General features: G+C 43.6%; 1 protein-coding gene across 3 annotated transcripts in view; it reads right to left on the bottom strand.

The window, feature by feature from the left end:
• The window catches only part of LOC102772273 (chromosome unknown open reading frame, human C20orf196), a 70,480-nt gene that overhangs the window by 39,303 nt on the left and 6,142 nt on the right, over positions 1–25,035 (bottom strand). For 2 of the 3 annotated variants that reach the window (XR_435364.2, XM_006758067.2), the window contains exon 2: positions 21,726–21,907. Coding sequence is in view for 2 of the 3 variants with exons in the window: in XM_006758067.2 (XP_006758130.1) it covers positions 21,726–21,903 (178 nt within the window). In the remaining variant the exon portion in view is untranslated. Of the gene's footprint in view, positions 1–11,366; positions 11,840–21,725; positions 21,908–25,035 lie in introns of those variants that run through there. The other variant, XM_015560265.1, reaches the window with a different exon arrangement.

The raw sequence follows: 25,035 nt of genomic DNA, 5'->3' as shown, positions 1-25,035 counted from the left end.
GGATCTAGGACAACACGTCAGGCTCTCCGGCACGGCCTGGCTGGCTTTGTCATCCCTGGCCTCTCTCTCCAGCACACTGTAAATCAAAGGCCCAGGCTAGAGCTCAGACAGCAAACCTGGAGATGAAAAGGAGACGAGACCAAAGGAGACAGATAAAACCTTCCTCCTGTGAGACAGTATGGCAGCTGGCCAACCTATCAGCTAACATCAGCCCGAAGTATCATTTCCCCTTCTTTATTTCAAGAACTCTACCTGATCTTTCACAGCTATTCTTTTTTAAACCTGATCATGACAAACAACTCTCACTGTGGGAGAATGAATGTCTTCTATTCTGAACACTTCAGAGGCCAATTTCTAGAGTTTTCTATCACTGGGAGGTAAATCCCAAGAGGGCAGAGACTGCATCTAGCTTTCACTTCACCCAGGAACTAGCACAGTGCCTGGCACATAGTAGGTGCTCAGCGAACATTTGATGAATAAATGCATTGAATTGACTTTCCATCTCTAAAGGTCCATCAATCACTCAAAGAATACCTGTTGAGTGCCTATGTGTATAGCACGGTGCAAGGAGCTATGTAAGGGCCATGAAACTTAACTTGGCATATGCCCGATGCACTTAGAAAGACAATCAAGTCCTCATTATGTAACCACTGGAATCCAGTAGTTCTTTTTTTAAAAAATATATTTTATTGATTTTTTACAGAGAGGAAAGGAGATGGATAGAGTTAGAAACATTGATGAGAGAAAAACATCGATCAGCTGCCTCCTGCAACCCCCTACTGGGGATGTGCCCGCAACCAAGGTACATGCCCTTGCCAGAATCGAACCTGGGACCCTTCAGTCCGCAGGCCAATGCTCTATCCACTGAGCCAAACCGGTTAGGGCTCCAGTAGTCCTTTAGGCCTAAACACAAAAGTGTAACTGTTCCAGCCAGTGTGATGTTTTAAATATTCTATGTAGTTCCTATGGTGCCTGAAATTAATAAGCATTCACTGAGTACTTACCACATGTGACGAAGGCAAAGCAGTTATAAAGGTGAGCATTACAGTAAGCAAAGTTTGGGACTGGAAATAACAGATAAGGCTAAGAAAGATTATAAGTGATTATGTTTTCCTTCTAATGTTCTGTATTTTCAAATTCTCCTACAATTAGTATGCATTGGTTTTGAAGCCAGAAGAAAATAAATGCCCCCGAAGAGGTGGAATAAGGTAGGGAGAGTATTAGGCAAGTCAACAAAAATGAGTCAGGAAGAGGCAACCCCTGTGGGAACCCACAATGGAGGAGCACAAGCTTTGGAGCCTGCAGATCTGGCCACGTCTCCACACGGCAGCACATTAGCTGTTTGGGCAGTTAACTTCGCCCCGTTTCCTGATCTGTACAACAAGGGTCATAGTTTCTTCTTTAGGTAGAGAATGAAGACTAAATGAGAGAATACATCGAAGGCTCTTAGCACAGTGGTAAGGGAGAGTAAACGGTGGCTATTATTTCAATATCTTATTAGGTGACAGACAGTGACGTCTAATGCACTCTTGGAATTATTATAGCTGTCCCAAATTTCTCTCCTAATATGAAGCTGTAGAGCCTTCTCCTACCGCATTCTTTTACCACCTTTTTTGCCGTCTTCTCTTTTGCTCCACTGCTTTTGTCTCTGCCAGGGTTACCAGTAACACCCACTGGTGTGCGCAGCTCTGCAGGTGGGATCTAGTTTAATGAGGCGAGGACCAGGTCACGTGATCCATGGTTCCTGCCATCCTGACAACTCAGTTTGTGATTTCAAGCCTCCTATTCACTCTTGACAACTCCATGTCATCTCATCTATAAAGTGGGGACAGGATCTCTGCCTCTACTTACTGCAGAAAAATACCAAGAGAGAAAAAAATCTGAGTAAATAGCCTCTGGCAATGACAAAGTAGCTGGTGCCCAACTTGCCCTCCTGCTGTGAACAATACGAAAACCGGACAAAATGCACGGAACAACTGTTTTCAGGTACTAGACGCAGGTAGTATAGGACTTTGCTCCCTTAGAGAAGGGAAACAGTAAGATGTCTGATTGCCCCAACGTTCTGCCTAGGGGTACTTTCTGGTCCGCAGTGCACGGAGGAGAAAGCCAAGCAGAGGACAGCGGTCTCCTCCCTGGGAAGACAGAGACTGGAGCCTGAGGTGCCTGGAACCTGGGGGGCAGAGTGCTGGGGGAGAGGGAGCTCACAGAGAAAGAGCTCCAGGAACTGGCAGAGAGACAGGGGGGGCGGTTCTGTGCAGAGTAAGGTGTTTAATGGCATGCCTGGCCACCGCCTCCTTGAGGCCAGTAGCACTTCCATAGCTGTGACAACCAAACATGCCTCCAAACATTGCCAGATGTCCCCTGGGGGCAGGGGTTGAGGGGAGTTCATCCCTGGTTGAGAACCACCATTTTAGAGTAAATGCTGAAGTTACCCACACAAATGAGGAAGGATGGAGGCAGTTGTTACAAGATATAGGATATCAGTAGTCAGAAGAAAACTTGTCCTGGGCTGGAGCAGGCTGGGCTGTGACGTTGGAGCCCACCTCATACGAGGCAGACGGCTTTTTTTTTTTTTTTTAATGTTTTTATTGCTTTGAGAAAGAGAGAGGGAGGGAGAAAGAGAAACAGAGAGAAAAACATTGATTGGCTGCCTCATGCCCCCTACTGGGGATCAAGCCCTGACTGGGAATTAAACCTGCCACCTCTGGATGCCTGGGACAGTGCTCAACCAACTGACCCACACTGGCCAGGGCGAGACAGACAGCTTTTTCCTACATGGATGCCGCTCATCAGACACATGACCTTGGGAATGTGCCCATAAAGGGAAAATAGAGATTTAGCTGTGTACTCAGAGCAAATGAATCTGATTGTATGGGTTTATTTAACGAGAGCCTTATCTATGAATGCTATCAAGATTTACTCTAAACAGTAATTATTCATTGTCTAATATTGTGCAAACATGTACGTTCAGATGCTTTCTACTGTTTAGTCAGACATCTAGCTCTTTAGGGATTTTTTAAAGCCGTCATTTAATCACTTATGAACACAGTTTTAGAAAGAAAAATACACCCCCAACATTTCTCACCTCCTCTTAGGAGAAATTATTATTTTTAGTTCCACCTCTGGAAGCACACTCCAATGATGTACGTGTCACAGCTCTGAATCTGCGACTATGGCAACTCATTAAAAAGGCCCCCCCCCCCCCCCTGCCGAAACCGGTTTGGCTCAGTAGATAGAGCGTCGGCTTGCGGACTGAAAGGTCCCAGGTTCGATTCCGGTCAAGGGCATGTACCTGGGTTGCGGGCACATCCCCAGTGGGAGATGTGCAGGAGGCAGCTGATCGATGTTCCTCTCGCATCGATGTTTCTAACTCTCTATCTCTCTCCCTTCCTCTCTGTAAAAAATCGATAAAAAATATATAAAAAAAAAGGCCACCCCCATAAATTCCTTTATGGTATATAAATTTGATGTTCTAAAACAAATATTTTACCATGAATTAATTCTTAGCAAGTAATAAGATTAACTTAACTCAAATTAATTTCTATAACACTTCCACCATCTGTAAATATTTCTTGCACATTTTAAAGAAAATCTTTTGTTACGTAATCATTAGGCTTCATCATAAATATTAACTGATATATAATCCTCACCTGAGGACATGTTTTTATTGATTTTTAGAGAGAGAGGAAGGGAGAGAGAGAAAGAAACATCAATTGGTTGCCTCCCGTATGCACCCATGTGTGTTCTGACCAGGAGTTGAACCTTACCACCTTCTGGTGCATGGGACGATACTCCAACCAACTGAGCCACTCAGCCAGGGCGATATTAACTAATATTAAAATACAGCAATATAATTCTCAAGACATAATTCAACTAGTGAGAATATTCACTCACCAAATGCATTGGGTAAGATATGTACAAAGAGAGCCACAAGATTGAGAAAAAGTGGCAACAACCTAAACAGACATCATGCTAAATAAATTATGGTTCAATGATAAAATGGAATACTATGCAGCCACTAAAAATATGAGAGATCTACATGTACTAGCTTGGCAAGATGCCTTAATATAGCATTAAGTGAAAAGAGCAAGATAAAAAAAAATTGGTATATATGGTAAAATTCTATTTGTATTTCTAAAAAATAGATATATGTGCTGTTTGTGTGTCTGTAATATGTGCATGTATATATGTATGTATATATACCTGTATGTATGCATATGTTTATAATTGTGTAGAAAAAATACCTGTAAAGATACACAGAAGTTTTTTACACTGATTACCTCTAAGGAGAAGCACTATGGAGACAAGGCCTTTGCTTTTCACTTCATACCCTTCTAGTTATTTTTTTAAAGAAAAAAAGTGACTAATTCCTTTATCACAAGTACCATAACTATCATACATATACCAAAGTGGGGACCTCCCCCCAAGACGAGTTGTGGAAAATCTACAAAAAGAACAAAGATATACTTTGGGTTGTTCTCTATAGCTTGTTACTTGAAATCACCAATGAATCCTAGGGAGCATGAATCCTGAGGCTTAGCAAAAAAAGGCCATGTCCTCAAAAAGGAAATCTAAGGAGTACCTCTTTTTCAGCAAAGTTAAAATAACTCTAGGGTTTGCAACTTGCCAAATTAGAATATTCCACAGAAATAAGACTCTGTAACTTTGAAACTGCTTTGAATAACTAGAATGAGCACTATTTTCAGAAGTTGGGAGTTTAGATTGTATTTCTGGATTTTTTTTTAACCGAAGTGAAATCACTGTGCCAATTCTGAGTCACAGTTCAAGCACAGTCAGATGTAGGCAAGAGCTGCCCTTGGCCCAGCACAGAGAAGGGACACAAAGCAAAGGCCGAATGCGAAGGGGCACAGCTCTGCAGGGCTCCCGCTGCGTGCTGAGGGCTCTGTCCTGGCCCTCGGCTGCTGGCCAGCTGATGCCTAAGCCAGTGTGCTCATGAACAAAATGGAAATCTCAGGCAGAGAATTACAGGCAGTGGTTACCCGGCCACACACTCACTTCCAGGTGCTAAAAGCAAAGTCTTCTCAGTGGAAAGATACAATGCATGCCATTCTAGTAGAGAAGGTGGTGACAGAGGGCTGGCAACTATCACTGCCTCCACTCTGCACCTTCCTCCACGCCAGGATACTCAGTTCACATCCCACAGGCGCACAGAAACAAAAACACGGATATAAACAAGGAACGTTGGGATCTTAACTGATCACCATGGGCAGGCAAGATGGCCAGGAAAGCCAACTTTCCCTCCCTTCTGCAGTGATATGGTGACGGTGACTTTGCCAAGGGCCAGAAGCAGATGCCAGGAACCTCTCCAGCTCCCGAGACAACACCATGGCTTCTTTTAGGCCTAAACCTAATCCCTCTAGAACTTGGGAAGTAGTTTATCAAAACCGCACGCCTGCCTGCGAAGTGTGGAAATGGACACAGGGCATTTACTGCAGATAATCCGCTTCCTCACAGCAATACAGGAAAATGTTCAGTGCTCCGTAACCTTCACAAGCTATTTGATATATGATAGAAGAAAAGAGATAAGCAAATGTTCTCATTTCCAACAGGGAGGAAGAAAGGTACAATGCATAAACCCATACATTATGGATCATTGAGCCTGGTGGTTGAACAGTGTGGGGGTGGAGACTGTCATTTGTGACACCTATTGTCTATCCAATTCCATTATTATCCCCATAAAACAGATGAAAAAAATGAGGCTCAGAGAAGTTCTTTAACACGTCTAAGGAGACTAAGTAGAAAGTGATGAAACCCCTCAAGCCCCAAAGGCTGTCCTTTCTGCCTGGCCCCGCCCTCAGCCCTGTCACATTGGGCCCACTCCTGTCTGACCACAAATGCAGTACAGTTCAAGCATTTACATTCCTAGTTTGCTGTCTGCTCCATAATATCTACCTTTTACCCTTTCTAAGAAATTGAAAAATGTACCACTGATATAAAGGTCTAATTTCTTAATTTAGAGAAAACAAAGGGGAGATTGGGGAATCGATTAATAAAGGAGACGGAGAGCTGAACGGGTTTGGCTCAGTGGATAGAGCATCGGCCTGCGGACTCAAGGGTCCCAGGTTCGATTCCGGTCAAGGGCATGTACCCTGGTTGTGGGCACATCCCCAGTGGGGGGCGTGCAGGAGGCAGCTGATCGATGTTTCTCTCTCATCGATGTTTCTAACTCTCTATCCTTCTCCCTTCTTCTCTGTAAAAAATCAATAGAATATATTTAAAAAATAAATAAATAAATAAAGGAGACGGAGAAATAGAAACACAGTCGTATTACTGCGGCTTCATCAGTGCTAGACCAAGAGCTGGGCAATAAGGTACAGCTTTCCTAGGTCAAGACAATACTATCTTCTGGGAGGGAAAGGGGCATTTGGGGTGAGGAATTTTGTTTTCCCCGCAGCTGATCACTGTGGAAGGTTGCCAGGCTTCCTGCGGCCTGGACGCCACCAAGATTTCCTGGGCAGGGCAAAGGTTTTATTTCACCCCAGCAGCACACAGCCCGCTTCTCAGTAAACAAACTGCCGAGGAGTCTGAATACATAGAATTTCTCAGGTTGTTTTTTCTATCTCTGCCTTCAAACACATCAAGTTTCTGAGTCAATGGGAAACATCGCATGCAACATTGAACGAGATCCTGCTTCGGAACGCCAGGTCCTGTCCGATGCACCGGCACGTCTTCCTGTGTCAGTCACAGAATGTCAGGTGGCACGGGGATACACCATTAGGTGACAGAAACAGCTGATGGACGCCTGCAGCAAGTGCAGCTTCTGCATGGAATTCCTGGGGTACACCTTGGCCATAATTGAAGTGTCTTTGCACAGTCACAGGTCACTCTGTGATAGTGAAAGATGAAAGGATGTGGCAGACACTGAACCAACAGAACTGGCCTGGAGGTGAAAGTCACATAAGAAACATACGGGAGACGGGGTGGTAGCGAGATTCTTTGTTTCTTGCTCTATAGTGTTAGGCATTAGTTTAAAGATCCAGCTATAAGAGCAGGCTGCTTCCTCTTTGGATACGGAGGCAGGAGACAGGTGCCCAGCCCCTAAAGAGCAAGCCCACTATCACCTCCTCGTGTCGCTCTTGTTCTATTCCTTCAAATGTTAAATTCAGGCCTAGGATACAGGGGGAGGGCGTCCCTGAAACCTCACACTATATTCACACCTTCCCCTTTTTTTCTGGGGACAGTTTTCATTCTCTCTACCAGATTCTCAAAGGGATCTGCAATCAAACAAGGTGAGCGAATGCCTTTGGGCCTTCAGGAATGTCCTATCGAAACAGCCACACAAAAAGATGAAATACTGCCTTTTGCAACAATGTAAACTTTCATTACCTTGATGGTATCATGCTAAGTGAAATAAGCCAGACAGAAAGGACAAAAACCGTATGATTTCACTCATATATGGAATATGAAACAAAAAAGTAACAAGCGAACTGACAAAACTAAACAAACAAACTCACAGGTACAGACATCAGAATGGTGGTTACGAGAAGGAAAAGGGATGGGGGAGGGCAAATGGGGTTCAAATATAAGATGACAAAGGAAACTAGACTGGGCGGTGAGAACACAAGGGCTTATACAGATATCAACTTACAATGATGTACACCTGAAATTTACACAATGTTATTAACCAATATTATCTCAGTTAAAAAAAGGGACCATCACCAATACTTCCCACCCCTTCAACAATGACCTATTGAAATACAGTCCCTCTTGAGTTTTGAGTGTTGTGGGCTAATCAGGTGTACGCCAAGGAGGGGGAGAATAAACCCAGGACAGCGATAAGGGAAGGCCAGGGCTGGCAAACAAGCCACATAGGAGCCAGAGCTAAATGTAACCCCTATTGTTTTGTCCTGGCCCTGGCCCTGTAGTGCGTGACAGAGAATCCCATGGCGTAAGCATTAGGAGAAACCTGGGGAAGCAGTGGGCTTTACCAGGCTGTGGCTGGGAGGACCCACTGGGTTAAGGCGCAGTATTGACTACGGTGGCCACTGACAAAGCTCTGGAGTTAGATTGTCTAGAAGATCCACCGTAACCTTGCTTAAATAACCTCGCTGGGCCTGTTTTCTCTGCTGTAAAATGGGGATAATACAGAATGGCTCCCTAGGTTTATTCAAGGATTACCTGGAGAAAGGCCAAGTAAACATTCAGTAAATACCGGCTAATTTGTAAATGACTCCCTACTCCCTTTGCAACCACTTTTGTGTGTGACATTTGTAGTGAGCACTTGCTGAGGCTGAGAGATGTGTTATGACCTCTATGCTAATTCTTGCATTTAAGAACTTGTGGCCACATGTGTTAAAAGTATATTCTTAGCTTTGCTGCTTAGCTATTTCAGAACTTCTCTCTTCAAAGGATCCACACAAGTTTACCTCCTCCATATTTTTCTTATATCCCACTTTCTGGAGATATCACAAAGTCTACAACAATTTGAACATTTCTAAATTCAACAGACATAATGACAGAGGGGACTTTCCAATATCTGCTACTGATAACACACAGCTAAAAATGTCTTTTGTTTGTATGATGCTTTGAACTTCTTTCACAGCTACTCTTTATTTTACTTATTAGAGGGCCAATGCATGAAATTCATGCATGGATAGAGTCCCTAGGCCTGGCTGGCGATCAGGGTCCATCTGTGGGGCGACTGGCAGGGCGATCGGGGGGGCAGCACTGGCCCGCTTGCTGGCCAGCCCCCGCCCCTCGCTGTCACCCACTTGCCAGCGGCCCCGCTGCCCGCCCCCCCACCAGTTGCCTCCCTCTGAGACAGCATAAAAAAAGATAAAATCAAGGAAGAAAAACAAGGAAGAAAAAAAAACCCCAATCCCTGGAAATTAGGAAGAAAAAGGTATTATTCCTGTTTCACAGAGAAAGAAACCAGGGCACAGAGCTAGTAAATGACTGTTTGAAGCTATGTGGGTTAAAAGCTAGAAATAACCTGAGACTAAGCCAGCCCTAAAAATGGCATCCTGGGACTCTGGAGTATTGGGAAATGACAAAACAAACTAATGTCAAAGAGACCACCATCCTGGTCGGCAAAGCTGGGCAGAGACACGGAGACTCCTCCTGGGAGAAGTCGTGGAGCTGGGTGTGGTTGGAGATTGGAGGGCTGGTGGTGCTGATGGCAACAGTGTAACTCATACCATAGATCAGGTACTCACAAAGTGCCCCCACCATCCTAAGAATGTTCCAAGCATCACTTCATTTAATGCTCACCACAATGCCTTATGATGTAGGTACCAGCATTATTCAAATTTTGCAAATGAGGAAAACAAGGCCCAAAAAGATGAAGTAACTTGCACGAAGTGATAGAAGAAGTACATGGCAGATGTTAACTCAGATGGGTCTGATTCCAGAGCCCGCTTCTCACTTCTAGTATCTGCAGAGTCCCGATAGGACAGGAAAGCTGGGTCTGGAGGAGCAGGGACATCTTTTCACAAAGCTAAGAAGGTGAGAGGGGCAGGATGGTGGGTGTGGGCCAAGGAAGTTGCAAAGGAAAACGAGGACTCTGCTAAAAATCAGAAAGTCATGAACTAATTCCCAAGCCTTTTATTTGGATGTCGCCAACTTGTTGGGCAGAAAACTTCCTTAAAGTGACCTCACAAGGGATCAGGACACTGATCTGTTTCCAAAACCAACCTTAACTCTGAAATAGGATAACAGGTTGATGATGATGATGATGATGATGATAATTTTTTAAAAAAGTGTTTGCTTTTTCCTACAGTAAGATTAGAGCTATCATTCAATTTAGTGAGTATTTACTGAGCACATATGTAACAGGCACTGTAGTAGGCACAATGATTTTGAACACAAGACTATAGGGAAGAATTTATATAATTTTTCACAGCACATTAACAATTTTTTAAACATCAAAAATTTCTAAATTTTAAAATAGAGCACTTCTAATTCTTCCATATCTGGGATATACCTGGGTGTCAATTTACCAGGCTATTCCTATTACAGTACTCTAATAAATTACTGTTGTTGGTTTTTTGTTGTTTTTTAAACCTTTATTCTCCAGAACATTATATTTTTATTTTTTAAAATACGTTTTTATTGCCCTAGCTGGTTTGGCTCAGCGGATAGAGCATCAGCCTGCGGACTGAAGGGTCGCAGGTTTGATTCCGGTCAAGGGCATGTACCTGTGTTGCGGGCACATCCCCAGTAGGGGGCATGCAGGAGACAGCTGAATCGATGTTTCTCTCATCGATGTTTCTAGCTCTCTATCCCTCTCCCTCCCAGTTTCTCTCTGTAAAAAATCAATAAAATATATTTTTAAAAAAGACAGAATCAGTCTTCTCTGCCTCCCAGAAAAAAAAAAGGAAAAAAATTAATTTTATAGAGTTTGGCCCAAATTAGGCACCCCCAAACATAGGCCACTTGTAACAGTAGAGGTGGTATCTGGTAGAACATTCTTTCAGAGGTAGGACCATTGTTTTATAGATTTAAAAAATCTATCTGATCAAATTTCCCAGCACCATTTATTGAAGAGATTGCCTTGATTCCATTGTATGCTCTTGCCTCCTTTGTCAAATGTTAATTGAGCATAATGGCTTGGGTCAATTTCTGGATTCTCTGTTCTGCTCTATTGGTCTATATATCTGTTCTTTTGCCAATACCAGGCAGTTCTGAGCACAGTGGTATTTTAATATAGATTGATATCTGGTATTGTGATCCCTCCAACTTTGCTCTTCTTTCTCAAGATTGTTGTGACTATTCAGGGTCTTTTTTATTCCATATAAATTTTTGGAGAGTTTGTTCTAGGTCTGTGAAATATGCCATTGGTGTTTTAATGGGGAGTGCATTTAATCTATAGATTGCTTTGGAAAAGGGGGGCATATGAAATATTTTCAACAATAAAGATTTTAAAAATAAAAAAAATAAAAACCAATGGAAAAATATCCTCAGGTGAGGATAACAAAAAGAAATTTAAAATAAAAGAATAGTAAAAACAATAATAAATAGTTCTAGGCAATGAGTATGAGTAGGAATTTAACCTGAAGAATAATTTAACATTTATCAAATTTTTAATTCTATCATTTCCATTCGCTTCTTTTTATAAGTTGTATTTCTTCGCTGAGGTCTTTCCATTTTTTCACTTGTTTCAAGAGAATTTGGAATTGATTGCTGAAGCATTTTCATGGTGGCTGCTTTAAAATACTTGTCAGATGATTCCAACATCTGATTCATCGTGTTGATGTCTCTGACTGCTTTTTCACTTGAGTTGTGATCTTCAGGTCTTGGTGTCAAGAGCGGTGATCTTTGATTGTATCCTGAGCATTTTGTCTATTATGTTTAGAGACTATTACATTTGGAGAATTTTGGTCTTTTACATGGGTGTCTCATGGTGGAGGAGGGAGAGCTCGGGCCTCCCGGGGGGAGGGAGGAGGAAGAGGCTTCCCAGGCTGAGCTGCTTGTTTAGGTGGGATCCCCTTTTCAGTGTCCCCAGAGAATGTGCGTGGGGGAGGGCAGTTGCAGGCGCACCGGCACAAAGGCACTTTCCAGTCACTGTTCATGCATTGGCAGAAGCCCCTTGCTTGTGCCTTCTGGCTGCCAAAGTCTGGCTTAGCAGGGGATGTAAGCCTCAGGCCACTTCCTGTGGCCACTTCCTGTGGTGGGTCTTTTATCAATTCCCTCTTTCTGGGTGCTAAGCTAGCCTCGTGATGTTGGACGGACAACAGGTCAATCCCGGGAAGAAATGACTCCTTCCTGGGCCCCTTCTTGTTGCTAGACTTCAGGTCAGGATGCATGAGGTCCTGGGCACCTTATTCCATTGATGTTGTTCCTTCAGTCTGGAGCCCCAAACCAACTCATCTTCTTACCCCTGCAAAATGTTCCCATTTAGTTGCCTGTTGTGTTTCTGGGGCTTACAGTTGTACTTAGCAGGGAGAAGCAGAGAGAAATAGGGCTGCTCCATCTTGTTAGGTTCGAAATCCCAAAAGATTTTAAAATTTTCATTACCCTTTAAAGCGACTATAATTTTATCAGATAAAGTAAATTTAAACCCTTTGGTCTTATCTTTGTTTTGTTTCTTTTTTTAAAAGCACAACTTTCACTTGGCAAATGGGCAGAGAAAAACCAGACATCGTTCTTTATGTCTGCATTAGCCTGCAATCAATCTAGCCAGATAAATGAAAAGGGGTCCTCAGGTTACAGAATGCATGTCCAGTAAGTAGACCTAACATTGCTGGCCTCAAGGCAAGTTAGCTTCTCAGATTTCAAAAGAGTAAAATAGGCTCCAATAACTTTTAGTCTGATTCCTAGTAGGCACAAAGATCTGCAAAGAATGAATTACAAAGACTTAAGACATGTTACATTTAAATTCTTTTTCTTGGTAAGGCTCAAGAATATGTTTAAAAAGTAGCCACCAGAGGGCAGTAGACTCACACTCTGCCCAATAGCAAGAGATTGCCAGACACATCTCAGCTCTAGACCCAGAGCAGCTGTGTAGGTACTACCTAAAAACATGGGATATTATTTTAACCCATTTTTTCCCAAACTCTATTTCTAACATGTCATTGGCTCATGGGTAACTTCCCCATTTTTTAATTCCTAGTATTCCCTAGTATTTTCCAAGAGTTCTTTGTAAAAAAAAAATTCTGGACATAATTACTAAATATATTATAAAGAAACTAGAGGCCCAGTGCACGAAATCATGCATGGGTAGGGTCCCTAGGACTGGCCAGTGATCAGGGCCAATCTGTGGGTCAACCAGTGGGGCAATCCGGGGGCCCCCATGGCACCCACTTTGGCTGGCCTGGGGCCCGTGAGCTGGGGGCAGCGTTGCACGCACATCTCCAGTGGGAGATGTGCAGGAGGCAGCTGATCGATGTTTCTCTCTTATCGCTCTCTATCCCTCTCCCTCCCAGTTTCTCTCTGTAAAAAATCAATAAAATATATTTTTTAAAATATACGTTTTTATTGATTTTTTTTAGAGAGAGAAGAAGGGAGAGGGATAGAGAGCTAGAAACATCAATCACCAGTCACGTGCCCTGGCCGGGAATCAAACCAGTGACCTTTTGATTCATGGGTAGACACTCAACCACTGAGCCACAAGGACCAGGCTAAATAACTGTTTTTTGAACAGCATCCCTCCTGTTCTGCATATCTCCAGCAGCAGCTCCCACCCTCCACAGTTCTTCCCTGTGCTCACTTCAAGCTGTGGCTTTTCCCTTCCATCAGATCCCCTGTAGCCAGGCCTTTGAGGGAGTCAGTAAAGCTATCTGAGAACTATTTCCAATTGTCCCCTCTCCAGGCCACTGAAAGGATTGCACCTCCTGGCTGCAATGTGGAAATGGGGCCATTAAATAGTTCTGGGCAGGGAGGTGAGTGGGAAGAGATCGAGAGATCAACCAAAGAACTTGTTTGCATATTAGGCTTTTATTATATAGGATGGGACTCAGTACCTGTGGTTCTTTGTTTTTAAAATTTATTTAAATGTTCCACTCAATTGCATTATTTTGTAAGCAGAAAAAATCTTGTACACTATAGAATGTGATAGGAATACAGTTTTCTTAAGAAAATTGCTTTAAAAAAAGAAGTCTTAGGTGTCCTTACAGCCATAAACTCTCACACTGTAATTAGAGAGATGTTTGCTGAATAAATAAATTAAAGAAGCATCCCCGCTAGTAACATGCTTTCTTCATGATGGAGAAATGTAGTGATAATTTTCAACTCTCAGTGGCATTTTGTCTCCTCACAGATGTTCATTTCTCTGCTGGTTATTTATTTATTTACTTACTTACGTACTTTAATAAGGGGCCTTTAGAGACCAGTTCAAGCCAGCCTGAAGACTTTGCCATTGAGTTGAACAAATTTGCAGGGCTTATGTAAGAGTATATTCTATTTAACTTAGAAACTTTCTCATCCTATAATACACATAAGATCAATCATAGCTTAAATATGATCAAGTTATAAAGTGGCAATCAAGGTACTGTGATACCTTATGTCTATTTTAAAATCATATCACAATTTCACTAATATGTATTTTTTATTTATTCATTCAACCAGCCTTTGCTGAGCATCTGCTATGTGCCAGGCACTGTACCCTTATTCTCTACTCACATGTGAGGGTCTAGGTTTAGAAGGCAGCAGCTGCAGACATTGTGATTAGACAAGACAGAGAACAAAACACGAACCCTGACAGGCAAAGAGGAATTAATTAAAAAGCATTTACCCTTAAAAGTTATGCTTCACCCAGCCAGCGTGGCTCAGTGGTTGAGCATCGACCTACGAACTGGGAGGTTGAGGTTTGATTCCCGGTCGGGGCACGTGCCCAAGTATATATATTTTAAAGTTATGCTTCAATAACCTGGGTTTTTCTAACATCAAGCATGTTAGCAAAACCCAGCTCTATCAAAAATTTCAGGGATCTTGCTGGTCTGTTACGGGCAGCCACTCAACAGACAAAAAGCATGATTTACAACCTCAAATGGCAAAGAGCCAAGAATAAGAAGAGTTCCCAGGCCAGATGAGAACATTTCTTCTGGATAGAAAAAGTTATCAAGGGTTTCATTCATTCCAGCAAACAGAGTTAAAATTCCCAACTTGTTTTCTTCCCTTGTTTTTTGTGGGGTTTTTCCCTTTGGTTTTAACATAAGAAGCTGGTGTGAAAAATTTAACTGAGAAGGCAATGCCTTCTCTCTGACTAGCCTGCAGGTAGGTAGAGTGTCTTCAACAATGGGAACAGGAGAGGTTGTAAGGGAAACACAGTGGACAGTGGACACAACGCTGGTCAAATGAACCCGAGGCCTGGTCACCCCTGAGAGGGTGCTGATATTGAAGGTATTCTGAGGGAGTAGAAAGAAGCTCGCAGAGACCGGGGGAGGTAGCGGTAAATATTTAAGACTTAATACTGCTTAGTACTTACTCATTCCTGGATGTTTGAAATTTCTTTCAAGTTCTGCCTTTGAAGTCAGCCTGACCCAGATTTGAGCCTCAACATTCCACCATTCCTTAGATAACACATTAATGCCTCACCTCACTCTAAAGCTTTATTTCCTCATAGGTCACATGGCGATTACAATAGTATTTATTTCTTGAGGGCAGAGGTGAGAATTAGAAGGAACCGTGTAGATATATAAAATGCATAGCGCAATGTCTGTCTTGTTTGTCCTGTAAATATATAACAGTGAAGGATACTACTGACGGCGTGTGTTTACCGACTTTAATCAAGCTGTTTCCCCATATTTTAAGAAGACACGGCTGAGTGGCAGGTCATGAGTGAATGTCCACTTGGGGAAGCCCCTGAGGAGCTATCGGGTCAGACCAGCGGGCATTGCTGGACACCTGAACTGGGGAGATAAATGCCTGGAGGTGTGGCCGCAGCAGGAACACGGCCTGCTTTTCAACTCAGCTGGGATTTCTTTTTAAAACTGTGACGGAGCGAAATACAGACGTAAACAAGTCTCTTTTCCCACAGCACATGTCCTTGAAACTCAAAAGTGAGGAGAGACGAGAGACGTCACGGTTGGCAAACAGCATTGTTGAGCCTTGAAAAAGAATTCTCTTCAACTATTATCATCTCTAGTGGCTGTTTCCTGTTATCTACGATTTAGCAGCCTAAATAGAGAAATATCTGTATATTTTTAAAGGGACAGAAAAGTCACCGTTAGGAGAAGTCTGTACAGAGGGTCACCAAAGAAACAGGAGTTGCCGGGTTACTCTGTGACCTTGATGACTTCCTTCATTATCCTGGGGTTCCACTTCCCTTTGTGGAAAATGAGACAATGAGGGGAGCTGGGTGGTTTTCAAACTCTTTTTGGCCCTGACATCCTTTCTTTCAGTGAATGCTTATCTGGAAGCCCACACAGTAAATACGCTGACATGGATGAGCAGGAGTGGGGAGTCCAGGGCCCCCATAAGTTCAGTACTTCCTCCCAATCCCGACCGTGTAGTCCCTAAACGGCTGCCTGAAGTACAGTTTGAAAACCCCTGGCCCAGAAGCGATGCCATTCACGAAGTCTATGGACCTTCACCAGATACACTTAGCGGCTTATCCATCACTACTGGAGCCGCACAATTAGGACACATGGCTGCCTTCCAACAGCAGCAAGCACAGGGTTCAAAATCCCATTTGGGACCTGAAAATTAAGTCTAGGCGGCCGAACTCACGTAACTCAATCCGGAAAGTGGAGACAAATGCAGAGATGCACTGTCCTACAAAATACTCAGACTTCCCAAAAAACGAGACAGAACAAAACCCATCAGCTGAGATATAACAGGAAGTGCCAGGCTCTGCTGTATGATTTCTCAGAGATGTGGGCCCTCACTCCCTTCCCTTCCTCAGGACCTCAGGTCCAGTTTAGAAGGTGCTGGGTCGTGATATCTTTTAATGTACCTATAAAAATGTATTTTAATTCAATGTAAAAGAAACTTTAATATGAAATTTGTCTGTTTTATGAGGTTTTGTTTTCATTTTATTTCACTTTTAAATTTATCCATATTTTAGAATTCAGTAAAACCCAAGGAGAAAAAGTCAATCTTTGTACCTAACACTAGCATTGCTCTCTTCATTAAAGAAGGGAATCAATCCATTACAATGAGAAAGTGTTCTTTCAAAGGGCTTGCCTGCCGTGTGCATTCACAAATTTATTTTGTATCTTCAAAGAATCACTTAAAAATATTATTAAAATGAATAATTTTCTACCTACTTTATTTCACCCTTTTTTTCCTCTGAGTGAGTCATTTTCTCCTTCCTATCTTAAAATTTATTTCTAATGCTAAAAAATATGAGGGGATTTAAATGTAATTATGATTTAAGATATAAACAGGATGTTTTATATATTGGTAAGTATTTTTGTTGTACTTTTATTATCCAAGTTTTTATGTACTATAGGTATTAGTTCTTGTTTACCACATTGTATTTTGAAACCATTATTTAAAAAGTTTCTTATTGTACATACTTGAATTTTGAATGCTCATAGAAATATATTTTTATTGAATTATTTCTTTTTTCTTCTTCTAAAAAACAAATGTCTTTAACATGATTTCCCTATCTAAAATATATCCTGCCACCTATTCAAAATGACAACACATCCAGAATTGTACAAATTCTATTTTAAGATCCTGGATTTAAGAGCTTAATATTTCTTATGAAAATAAAAATTTCTAGAATTACAAATAGATACCATATGATCATTAAAAGAACATAAGGCATATTCACTCAACTCTTAAATATCAAATTTCTTGGGTGAAATGCCTAAATACGCAGGTTATAAAATGGCCTTTGAAGACTGGGATGTTGACAGATTCCCTAAGAAGAATAAGGAGGCATTAAAGTACTATTTACTTTAGACTATAGCTGTCTATCAGCGAGAGCCTTTAATCATCAAAGACTTAATTGGGTTTAACACTCAACTTGCTGTGTACATGCAACCAATTTCTCCAACAACTGACCTTAGAAGTTCAGGTTGGAGGAAAGGTCTGAGATTTTCCACCTCATATTGTAATGTCAGAGCACAACTTCAGAGAAACCCTTTGTCCTGTGTTAGTATGTATCTTGGGTGCTTTCCAGGACAAAGGTTTCAGAAGGCCCTGATGAGATACGCCATGAGAGCCACCCGGAGTTTGTCAAGCTGTCGTAATGCACACAGGACTGCCCCCCCCCCAGGAAACCTTTGTGACCTGGCTTTTGAGAGGTTCATCCAAGACCATCTGCCATTTCACATGAGGCTTCCATTCTGTTTACTCTATGCTTTCCTTCTGCCCGGGAACAAAAGAGGAAGGAGAGAAGTGTTGTAGAGGCAGGAGTTCAAGTACATCAGCAGCGACGTACTCAGGACTAATTGGTGGATTCGATTCAGCAGTCTCTGGAGTGGACTGGGGTAGACGGGGGAGAAAGGGGCGCACTTTAAGTTGGAGAACAATGCAGCTCAGCTGGGGCACTGAGGTCTGAGTCAGCACAAAACAGGCCCAACAGGAGCGGCAGGCCTGTGTTAATGAGTAGTTAGACACCAGCAGGGTCCTCCGCTCAGCTGGCGTGCACCTGCACAGCCTTGCCACTTGTTAAAATATTGCAGTGCTCCCGAACTGCTTGTTAAATATTTTGAGCAAACACCCTTGACACCAGATAACAGAGTCCTGACAAGGAGGCGCAGGAGCTTTGACTGGAGTTGGCAGGAAAGCGGAGGTAGATGATGAAATCCCAAAGGCACTGAGGGGAAAGGGATGGAAACGGAGTTTCAGGAAGACCTTCTTGGGGTGTGGGGCGTTTGCCTTATCTCAGCAGGATGGGCAGAGGGAGGGAGTTTCGTAATCCTGTCCCTGGCTTGGGTGACAGGCTGTGTACGGCAACAGCACGTCATGAGAAGTGGCTGGCTTGTTGGTCATTTAAGGACAGCTGAGCTCTATTTACTTAAACAAATATAACCCGGCCTCGCCTACCTTTGGGTACCGAGGCTGAAATGACCAATGACTAAGGCTTCTGAGCTTTTTCTGACTAATACTTTCAGGTTCTTATCAACCCACTAGTTTCTTAGAAAGTGCTATTAAGCCTCGTGTCCCTTGCCACTAATGTCCTCCTCCAGGGCATGCACAGTAATGTGGCAGTGAGCATACAGACAAGGGCAGAAAAGTGTCCATTAGGTGTGGCTTCTGGTGAAAGTCACTGGCATCTGAGCAAGAGAAGGCTTAGTCTAGTGCAGGGGTCCTCAAACTACGGCCCGCGGGCCACATGCAAATACCAATATTGTATTTGTTCCCGTTTTGTTTTTTTACTTCAAAATAAGATCTGTGCAGTGTGCATAGGAATTTGTTCATAGCTTTTTTTTTAAACTATAGTCTGGCCCTCCAACGGTCTGAAGGACAGTGAACTGGCCCCCTGTTTAAAAAGTTTGAGGACCCCTGGTCTAGTGGGTAATGAGGATGGAGGTCATGTGCCCAGGAAAGAGGAACAATCATAAGATGAAATAGAATGAAGGAGTGTAGGCAACTCCTTCAAAAAGACTGCCTGGCCCAGCCGGCATGACTCGGCAGTTGAACATCGACCTATGAACCAGAAGGTCACGATTGGATTCTGGTCAGGACACATGCCCAGGTTTCGGGATCGATCCCCAGTGTGGGGTGTGCAGGAGGCAACCAATCAACGATTCTCTTTCATCATTGATGTTTCTGTCTCTCTCTCCCTTTCCCTTCCTCTCTGAAATCAATATATTTTAAAAAAAAATCCTGCCTGGAGTCTTTAGGGTTTTCTATGTACAATATCATGTCATCTGTAAATAATGGCAGTTTTACTTCCTCATTTCCAACCGGTGGGCACAGGGGTGGGTCTCAGGCAATCCTTTGTGCTCCTGCCCAGCTCCTCTGGTCTTGATCCCCAGTTCCCTCTCTGCCAGCAGCCCCACTCCCACCGCCACTGCTCCCATGCACTGACAGCACCAGCCCGCTTGTACCTGCTGATGGCGCGGAGAGATTGGGGCGAGCGCTGTCAGAGGGTGCAAGCGGCGGCTGCTGCCCCAGTCGCCCTCCAGGAGCAGGGGGACGTGGAGAAGCCCTCAGGGGCAATCGGGGCTGGCAGCCGCCACTTGCACATGCTGATGGCACCAAGCGATTGGGACCAGCGCCGGGCGCTGACAGTGGGTGCGAGCGATGGCTTTGTCACCAGCAGTGGATGGTAGCGGGGCCATCACCGGCAGCGGATCCGAGAGGTGGTTGCTGGCCCCAATTGCCCCTCAGAAGCAGGGGGAGATGGAGAAGCCACGAGGGGCAATCAGGGCTGGCTCCAGCGCCGGCAGTGGGTGGGAGTGGGGCCGGAGCCGGCAGCAGGTGCAAGCGCCCAGTGGGACCGCAGCGCATGGGAGCAAAGTTGTTGTTTTAAGTATATTTTTATTTATTTCAGAGAGGAAGTGAGAGGGAGAGAAGGAAACATCAATGATGAGAGAGCTAGGGTGGATGTTTTTTAAAGATGGGAAATATGATAGCGTGTTTTCATGATCATGAGAATGACGGGTAGAGGGATCGGATGACAGAGAAGACTGCCAGAGTGATGACCTTGAGTAGGCAAGAGAAGCCAGGATCTAGTGCAGAAGTGAAGGATAAAACAGGCTAGGTCTGCCCCAGATACAGGAGGAAAGGGAGCTGGTGGATGTGCAGTGTGTGTGTGTGGTCATTCTCTTCTGATTGTTTCTGGTTTTTCGATAAAACAAAAAGCAGCCCGAGGTGGTTTGGCTCGGTGAATAGAGCATCGGCCTGTGGACTAAAGGGTCCCAGGTTTGACTCCGACCAAGGGCACGTGCCCGGGTTGTGGGCTCGATCCCCAGTAGGGGGCATGCAGGAGGCAGGCGATTGGTGATTCTCTCTCATCATTGATGTTTCTATCTCTCCCTCTCCCTTCCTCTCTGAAATCAATAAAAAAAAATATTTATTATTATTAATAAAAAAATATTTTTTTAAACAATCAGCTCACCAGATCATCAGCTAATCAGGTGTCAGAAAGGCTGAAGGAGGAGGTCATGGAGGTTTGCAAAGAGAAGAGACGATATAAAACAGTCATCTAGGTGGTGGGAGAATGAACTTCAGGAAAACAGTGTGTGATGGATAGGCAGCACGAAGGGCCCCCTGGAGGTGGTGCCATACAGGTAAAGGGAGCATGGCCAGCGTGGTAGTGGGTTGAGGGGCCCAGATGCTGTGAGGTTATGAAGAGTAGGATTTCCAAGAGTCCACCATGTGCCCGTAGCACGTGCCTCACACATATTCATTCTCATGATATCGCTCCACAACAAGGTAGGTGTTATCATCTCCATTTTACAAATGAGGAAACCAAAACAGAGGCCAAGTGACTTGCCCAAGGTTAAACCACAGGAAGAAGCAAAACCTGAACTCAAGCCAGACTGTTGGACCTGGCACTACGCCACTGATACCTGCAAAATGTTTGTCTCAGCACTTGAGCGTGCCTTCCATGTTTACACCTCTCTCAGGACTTCTAAAAGAACCTTTTTTTTTTTTGCATGAAATGTCTAGATTATTAACGAATACTCCAATATAAATCTTTCAACGTGCTTCTCCCTTATAGAATTGCCAACCACACTGGAAATGATAACAGCTGCTTTCCTGTGGTTTATGCATCCAAAAGTCAATAAAAATAAAAACAGAGCCCACACTGAATTCCCTGGAGGAACAGAGCCAGGCTCTGAGTGCAGGTCTGTGGACCTGCAGGTCTGAACTGGGCAATGAATGGGGGCAAGACGTGAGCTTTACAACCAGGGATGGTCACTACGTCAAGGAATTATCGTTAAGCCTAAATAACAGACTTTTGGGTAAACTGAGTCAGAGAAGCTTATAGAAAAGTTGTTACCTAAATTCAGAGTATCCTTCCTATGAGGAATATGAAAGCCCTTATTGCTATTGTCTATAACACATAACACTGCTATTTTCTGAAGTTTTACGAGAACAAAACCAAAACACAATCCCACTCTCCCTGTGGAACCAACTGTTTCCCTGCCTCTGATGCATTTGGGTGGAGATCAGAAAGGGACTCAGACAAAAAAAAAAACAAAACAGCTTCCAGGAAACAGCTTTTTGTGGAGGTTACACCAGGGAGGCTGTCCTTTGAAGTGTCTCCTGGTTTTGTTGAGACGTTTTTCTACCTGAGCCAATGCATCATTCCCTAGAGAGAGAGAAACAAACTACTGCGTCCCTGTATATGTTAGGGTTTTTGGGGGGGTTTTTGTTGTCTTTTTTAATGTTAGTTTGTTTTAAACTCTGCTCCTTACCTGGATCCACCTCAGAAGAGGAAAGAACGGAAAGGCCTTCTGCAGAACTAGCAGCCTCGCTGTGGGCCTCCTGGCAGGGTTCCCGCAGCACGTAATCTCTTATGTCACAAGCCGACGGCAGCTCCAGAGAGTTGCTCTCCGCTGACTGGCTGTCTGGAGTGGCTTGCGGAGTTGCCATAGTCCTGCCACGGGAAAAATAAAACAATCAACACAAAAGGCCTTGCAAAGAGAAGCCTCCACTCAGACAGTCACGACTTGAAGGACTGAAGTCCCAGAATCGTAAAGGCCAAAGCGCAGTAGAACCAGGATAATCGGTCTTTACTTCCTTGTCTGTCCTTCAGACCCAGTATTTGTTTATCATATTTTCTTCCTCCTGAGAAACAAATGTTCTCATCATGAAAGAAACCATGAACAAGTCCAGCTGGAAAACAGCCCATGTGCCTGATGAGGATGAAATCATTCAAGGACTACAAGAATATTTAATGAGAAGGGAAATTGTTCATGAGCTATTCCATAAAAAATGGATTTTAAAACAATAGGATTTGATCCAGATTCTGTAAAATAAAATGTCATGTGTGAGATGCTTGCGTGTGAAATATATACACCTCTAGCTAGAAAAACCAAACCCTGAAGAATGTATCGCAAATCAATTTTACTGGTAGCTAATCCAGGGGTGTAATTTCCGGGTAGTGAGATTATAGGCGATTTGCATTTTCCTCTGTGGCCTACTCATACATGCATTTAGCCAATTATTTGACATGCCAGGCCAGGTGTCTTCAAGTTGCTCAGTTTGGGGTGATCCAAACACAGAAACATACCATGTCACACAATGACAAAACGGAGTGGAGCCTGGAAAGGGGTAGGAGGCTTACTGGAGGAGGCAATCCCTGTGCAGAAGGCAGGCCAGGCCATGGCCAGGGGACAGTATGAACACCAGAAGAACCAGCTTGGGCAACCACAGTGGCATGGGGTGTCAGGAGTTTAAAGTGAGAGTCAAGGAACAGTCATGCACTGTGTAACTGGAGAGACAAACCCTGTGGTCTTAGTTGGCACCCTCTCCTCTTCCTGTGCCAAGTCTGGGGAGGACAACAAGGCTGGCTGCTGTCAGCAACTTGGATATACAAAATCTTTTTTTAATATGTTTTTATTAATTTTTAAAATGTATTGTATTAATTTCAGAGAGAAAGGGAGAGGGAGAGAGAAATAGAAACATCAATGGTGAGACTCATCGATCAGCTGCCTTCCGCATACCCCCTGCTGTTCGTGCAAGAGGAGATCGAGCCCACAACCTGGGCATGTGCCCTGACTGGGAATCGAACCTGTGATCTCTTGGTGCATGGATCGATGTTCAACCACTGAGCCACCAGCCAGCGAGATATACAAACTCTTTAGCTGAGCTCTGGGGACTGTGAAAGTGGCTTATTAGGTTCAGTGTTTGGACATTTCTTGTTAAAAATGAGTTGTTCCTGCCCTGGCCAATGAGCTTGTGAACCACGGCAGGGCACTACCAGTCAGGAGCAGGGGCAGATTAAGAACATATTTAGGAAGAAAAATGAGAATAGAACTTAATAACTGAATGAATAAAGGAACTAAGGAGAAATAGAGAGCCAATGAGAATGGCACCTGGGTTGTATTATCAACTGAGGTAGAGAAGATAGAAGAAAGGGGTTTGGGAGGAGGCAGTATTCCAAGTTATGTAATATTATGCAACTATTAAAATGATAGTCAGAACTTGAAAGACCTCAAAGATGTATGTTTGAATGAAAGAAGCAATTTCAGAATAACATGGACAGTCTATAATAATAAAAGGGTAATATGCTAATTAGACCAGACGTCTTCCAGGCGTCATTCCAGATGTCTTTCCTGACAAAGCTGGGGCCAGAGGGAAGCCAGCCCAGGTCCTGGATGCCTGGAGGGAAGTCAGTGCCGGCAGCCAGGGGAAGGAAGGCCTACTCTTGCACAAATTTTCGTGCATTGGGGCTTTAGTATAATAATAATAAGAGTAGGTGCCCTGGCTGGTGTGGCTCAGTTGGTTGGGTGTCATCCTCTGCACCTAAAATTTGTGGGGTTCAATTCCCAGTCAGGACACATGCCTGGGTTGTGGGTTTGATCTCCGGTGGGGTGTGTGCAGGAGGCAGCCAATTAATGTCTTGCTCTCACATCAGTATTTCTCTCTCTCTCTCTTTCTCTCTCTCTCTCTCTCCCCCTTTCCCTTCCTCTCTCTCTAAAAGTCAATAAAAAATCTTAAAAAAAAATAAGAATACTTATCAAGTGTTCATTGCATGCCAGGTATTGTGCTGAGCTTTATCTGCAACCGCTCTATGAAACAGGTAATCCAATTATTACCCTAATTTACAGTCAGTCAGACCCAGACACAGAGATAAGTAGAGTAACTTGCCCAAGGAAACCCACCTAGAAAGTACCAAGCTAGGATGAACTCAGCACCAAGACCTCCCACTCTCCTCTGTCTGCACAGCCTCCATACTGTGACCTAAGCAGGCACAGATAGGAGAAGGTGGATGGAAACAAATCAACAGAGAGACCTGGCAAGACCCTTCTTGTTTGAAGACATCAAGTCACATGCTGTTGTGAACATTTGCTCTAGCAGAGTGAGCCAAGACATCAGCTGATTGCGTCTGAAAGGAGTGGAGTGATTAATGTGCCCAAAGAAGCAAGAACGTCCTGTCTTTTCACACATGCTACATTAGCCAATCAGGCCTGAAGTTTCAGCAAACACCTCTGCTGCAAGCTATCAGCGGCTCCTCCTTCTCTCCTCATGTTACCAAACACTGCTCTGGAATCTTCTGGAAGGGATCAAATAGGTAGGTCAATGAATGCCTGCCTGCAAAGGTGCCTTGAAATCAACCATCAACTGAAGGTGTTGTTATCGATGTAAAACAAAAGAAATCCTTTTCGAAAACAAATAGTACACTGATGTGACATCTACCTTTTCTTTTAGAATCACTTACATTAAACATCAAATACATTCCAAACTAGGCATGTGAACAAATAAGAATTTGTGCATGTAAAGCACAAAGCAAGTACTAGGTATAGAAGAGACGCTTCTCATTATAGTCTGAAACCACGTAGCTGGCAAGTAAAATACAATGATTATTTTTGGTCCCAAAATTTTTTTTTTTTTCTTTTTTTTTAAATATATTTTTTATTGATTAAGAAATTACATATGTGTCCTTGTCCCCACGTTACCCTCTACTCCCCCCCCCGCTCTTGCCCTCCCCCCCGTTGTCCGTGTCCATTGGTTAGGCCTATATGCCTGCATGTAAGTCCTTTGGTTGATCTTCCCCCCTTA

The sequence above is a fragment of the Myotis davidii genome, unplaced genomic scaffold (assembly GCF_000327345.1).
Source record: "Myotis davidii unplaced genomic scaffold, ASM32734v1 scaffold32, whole genome shotgun sequence".
Taxonomy (NCBI): domain Eukaryota; kingdom Metazoa; phylum Chordata; class Mammalia; order Chiroptera; family Vespertilionidae; genus Myotis; species Myotis davidii.
Note: the sequence above shows the minus strand (reverse complement) of the source record. Positions and strands in the feature narration are given on the sequence as shown.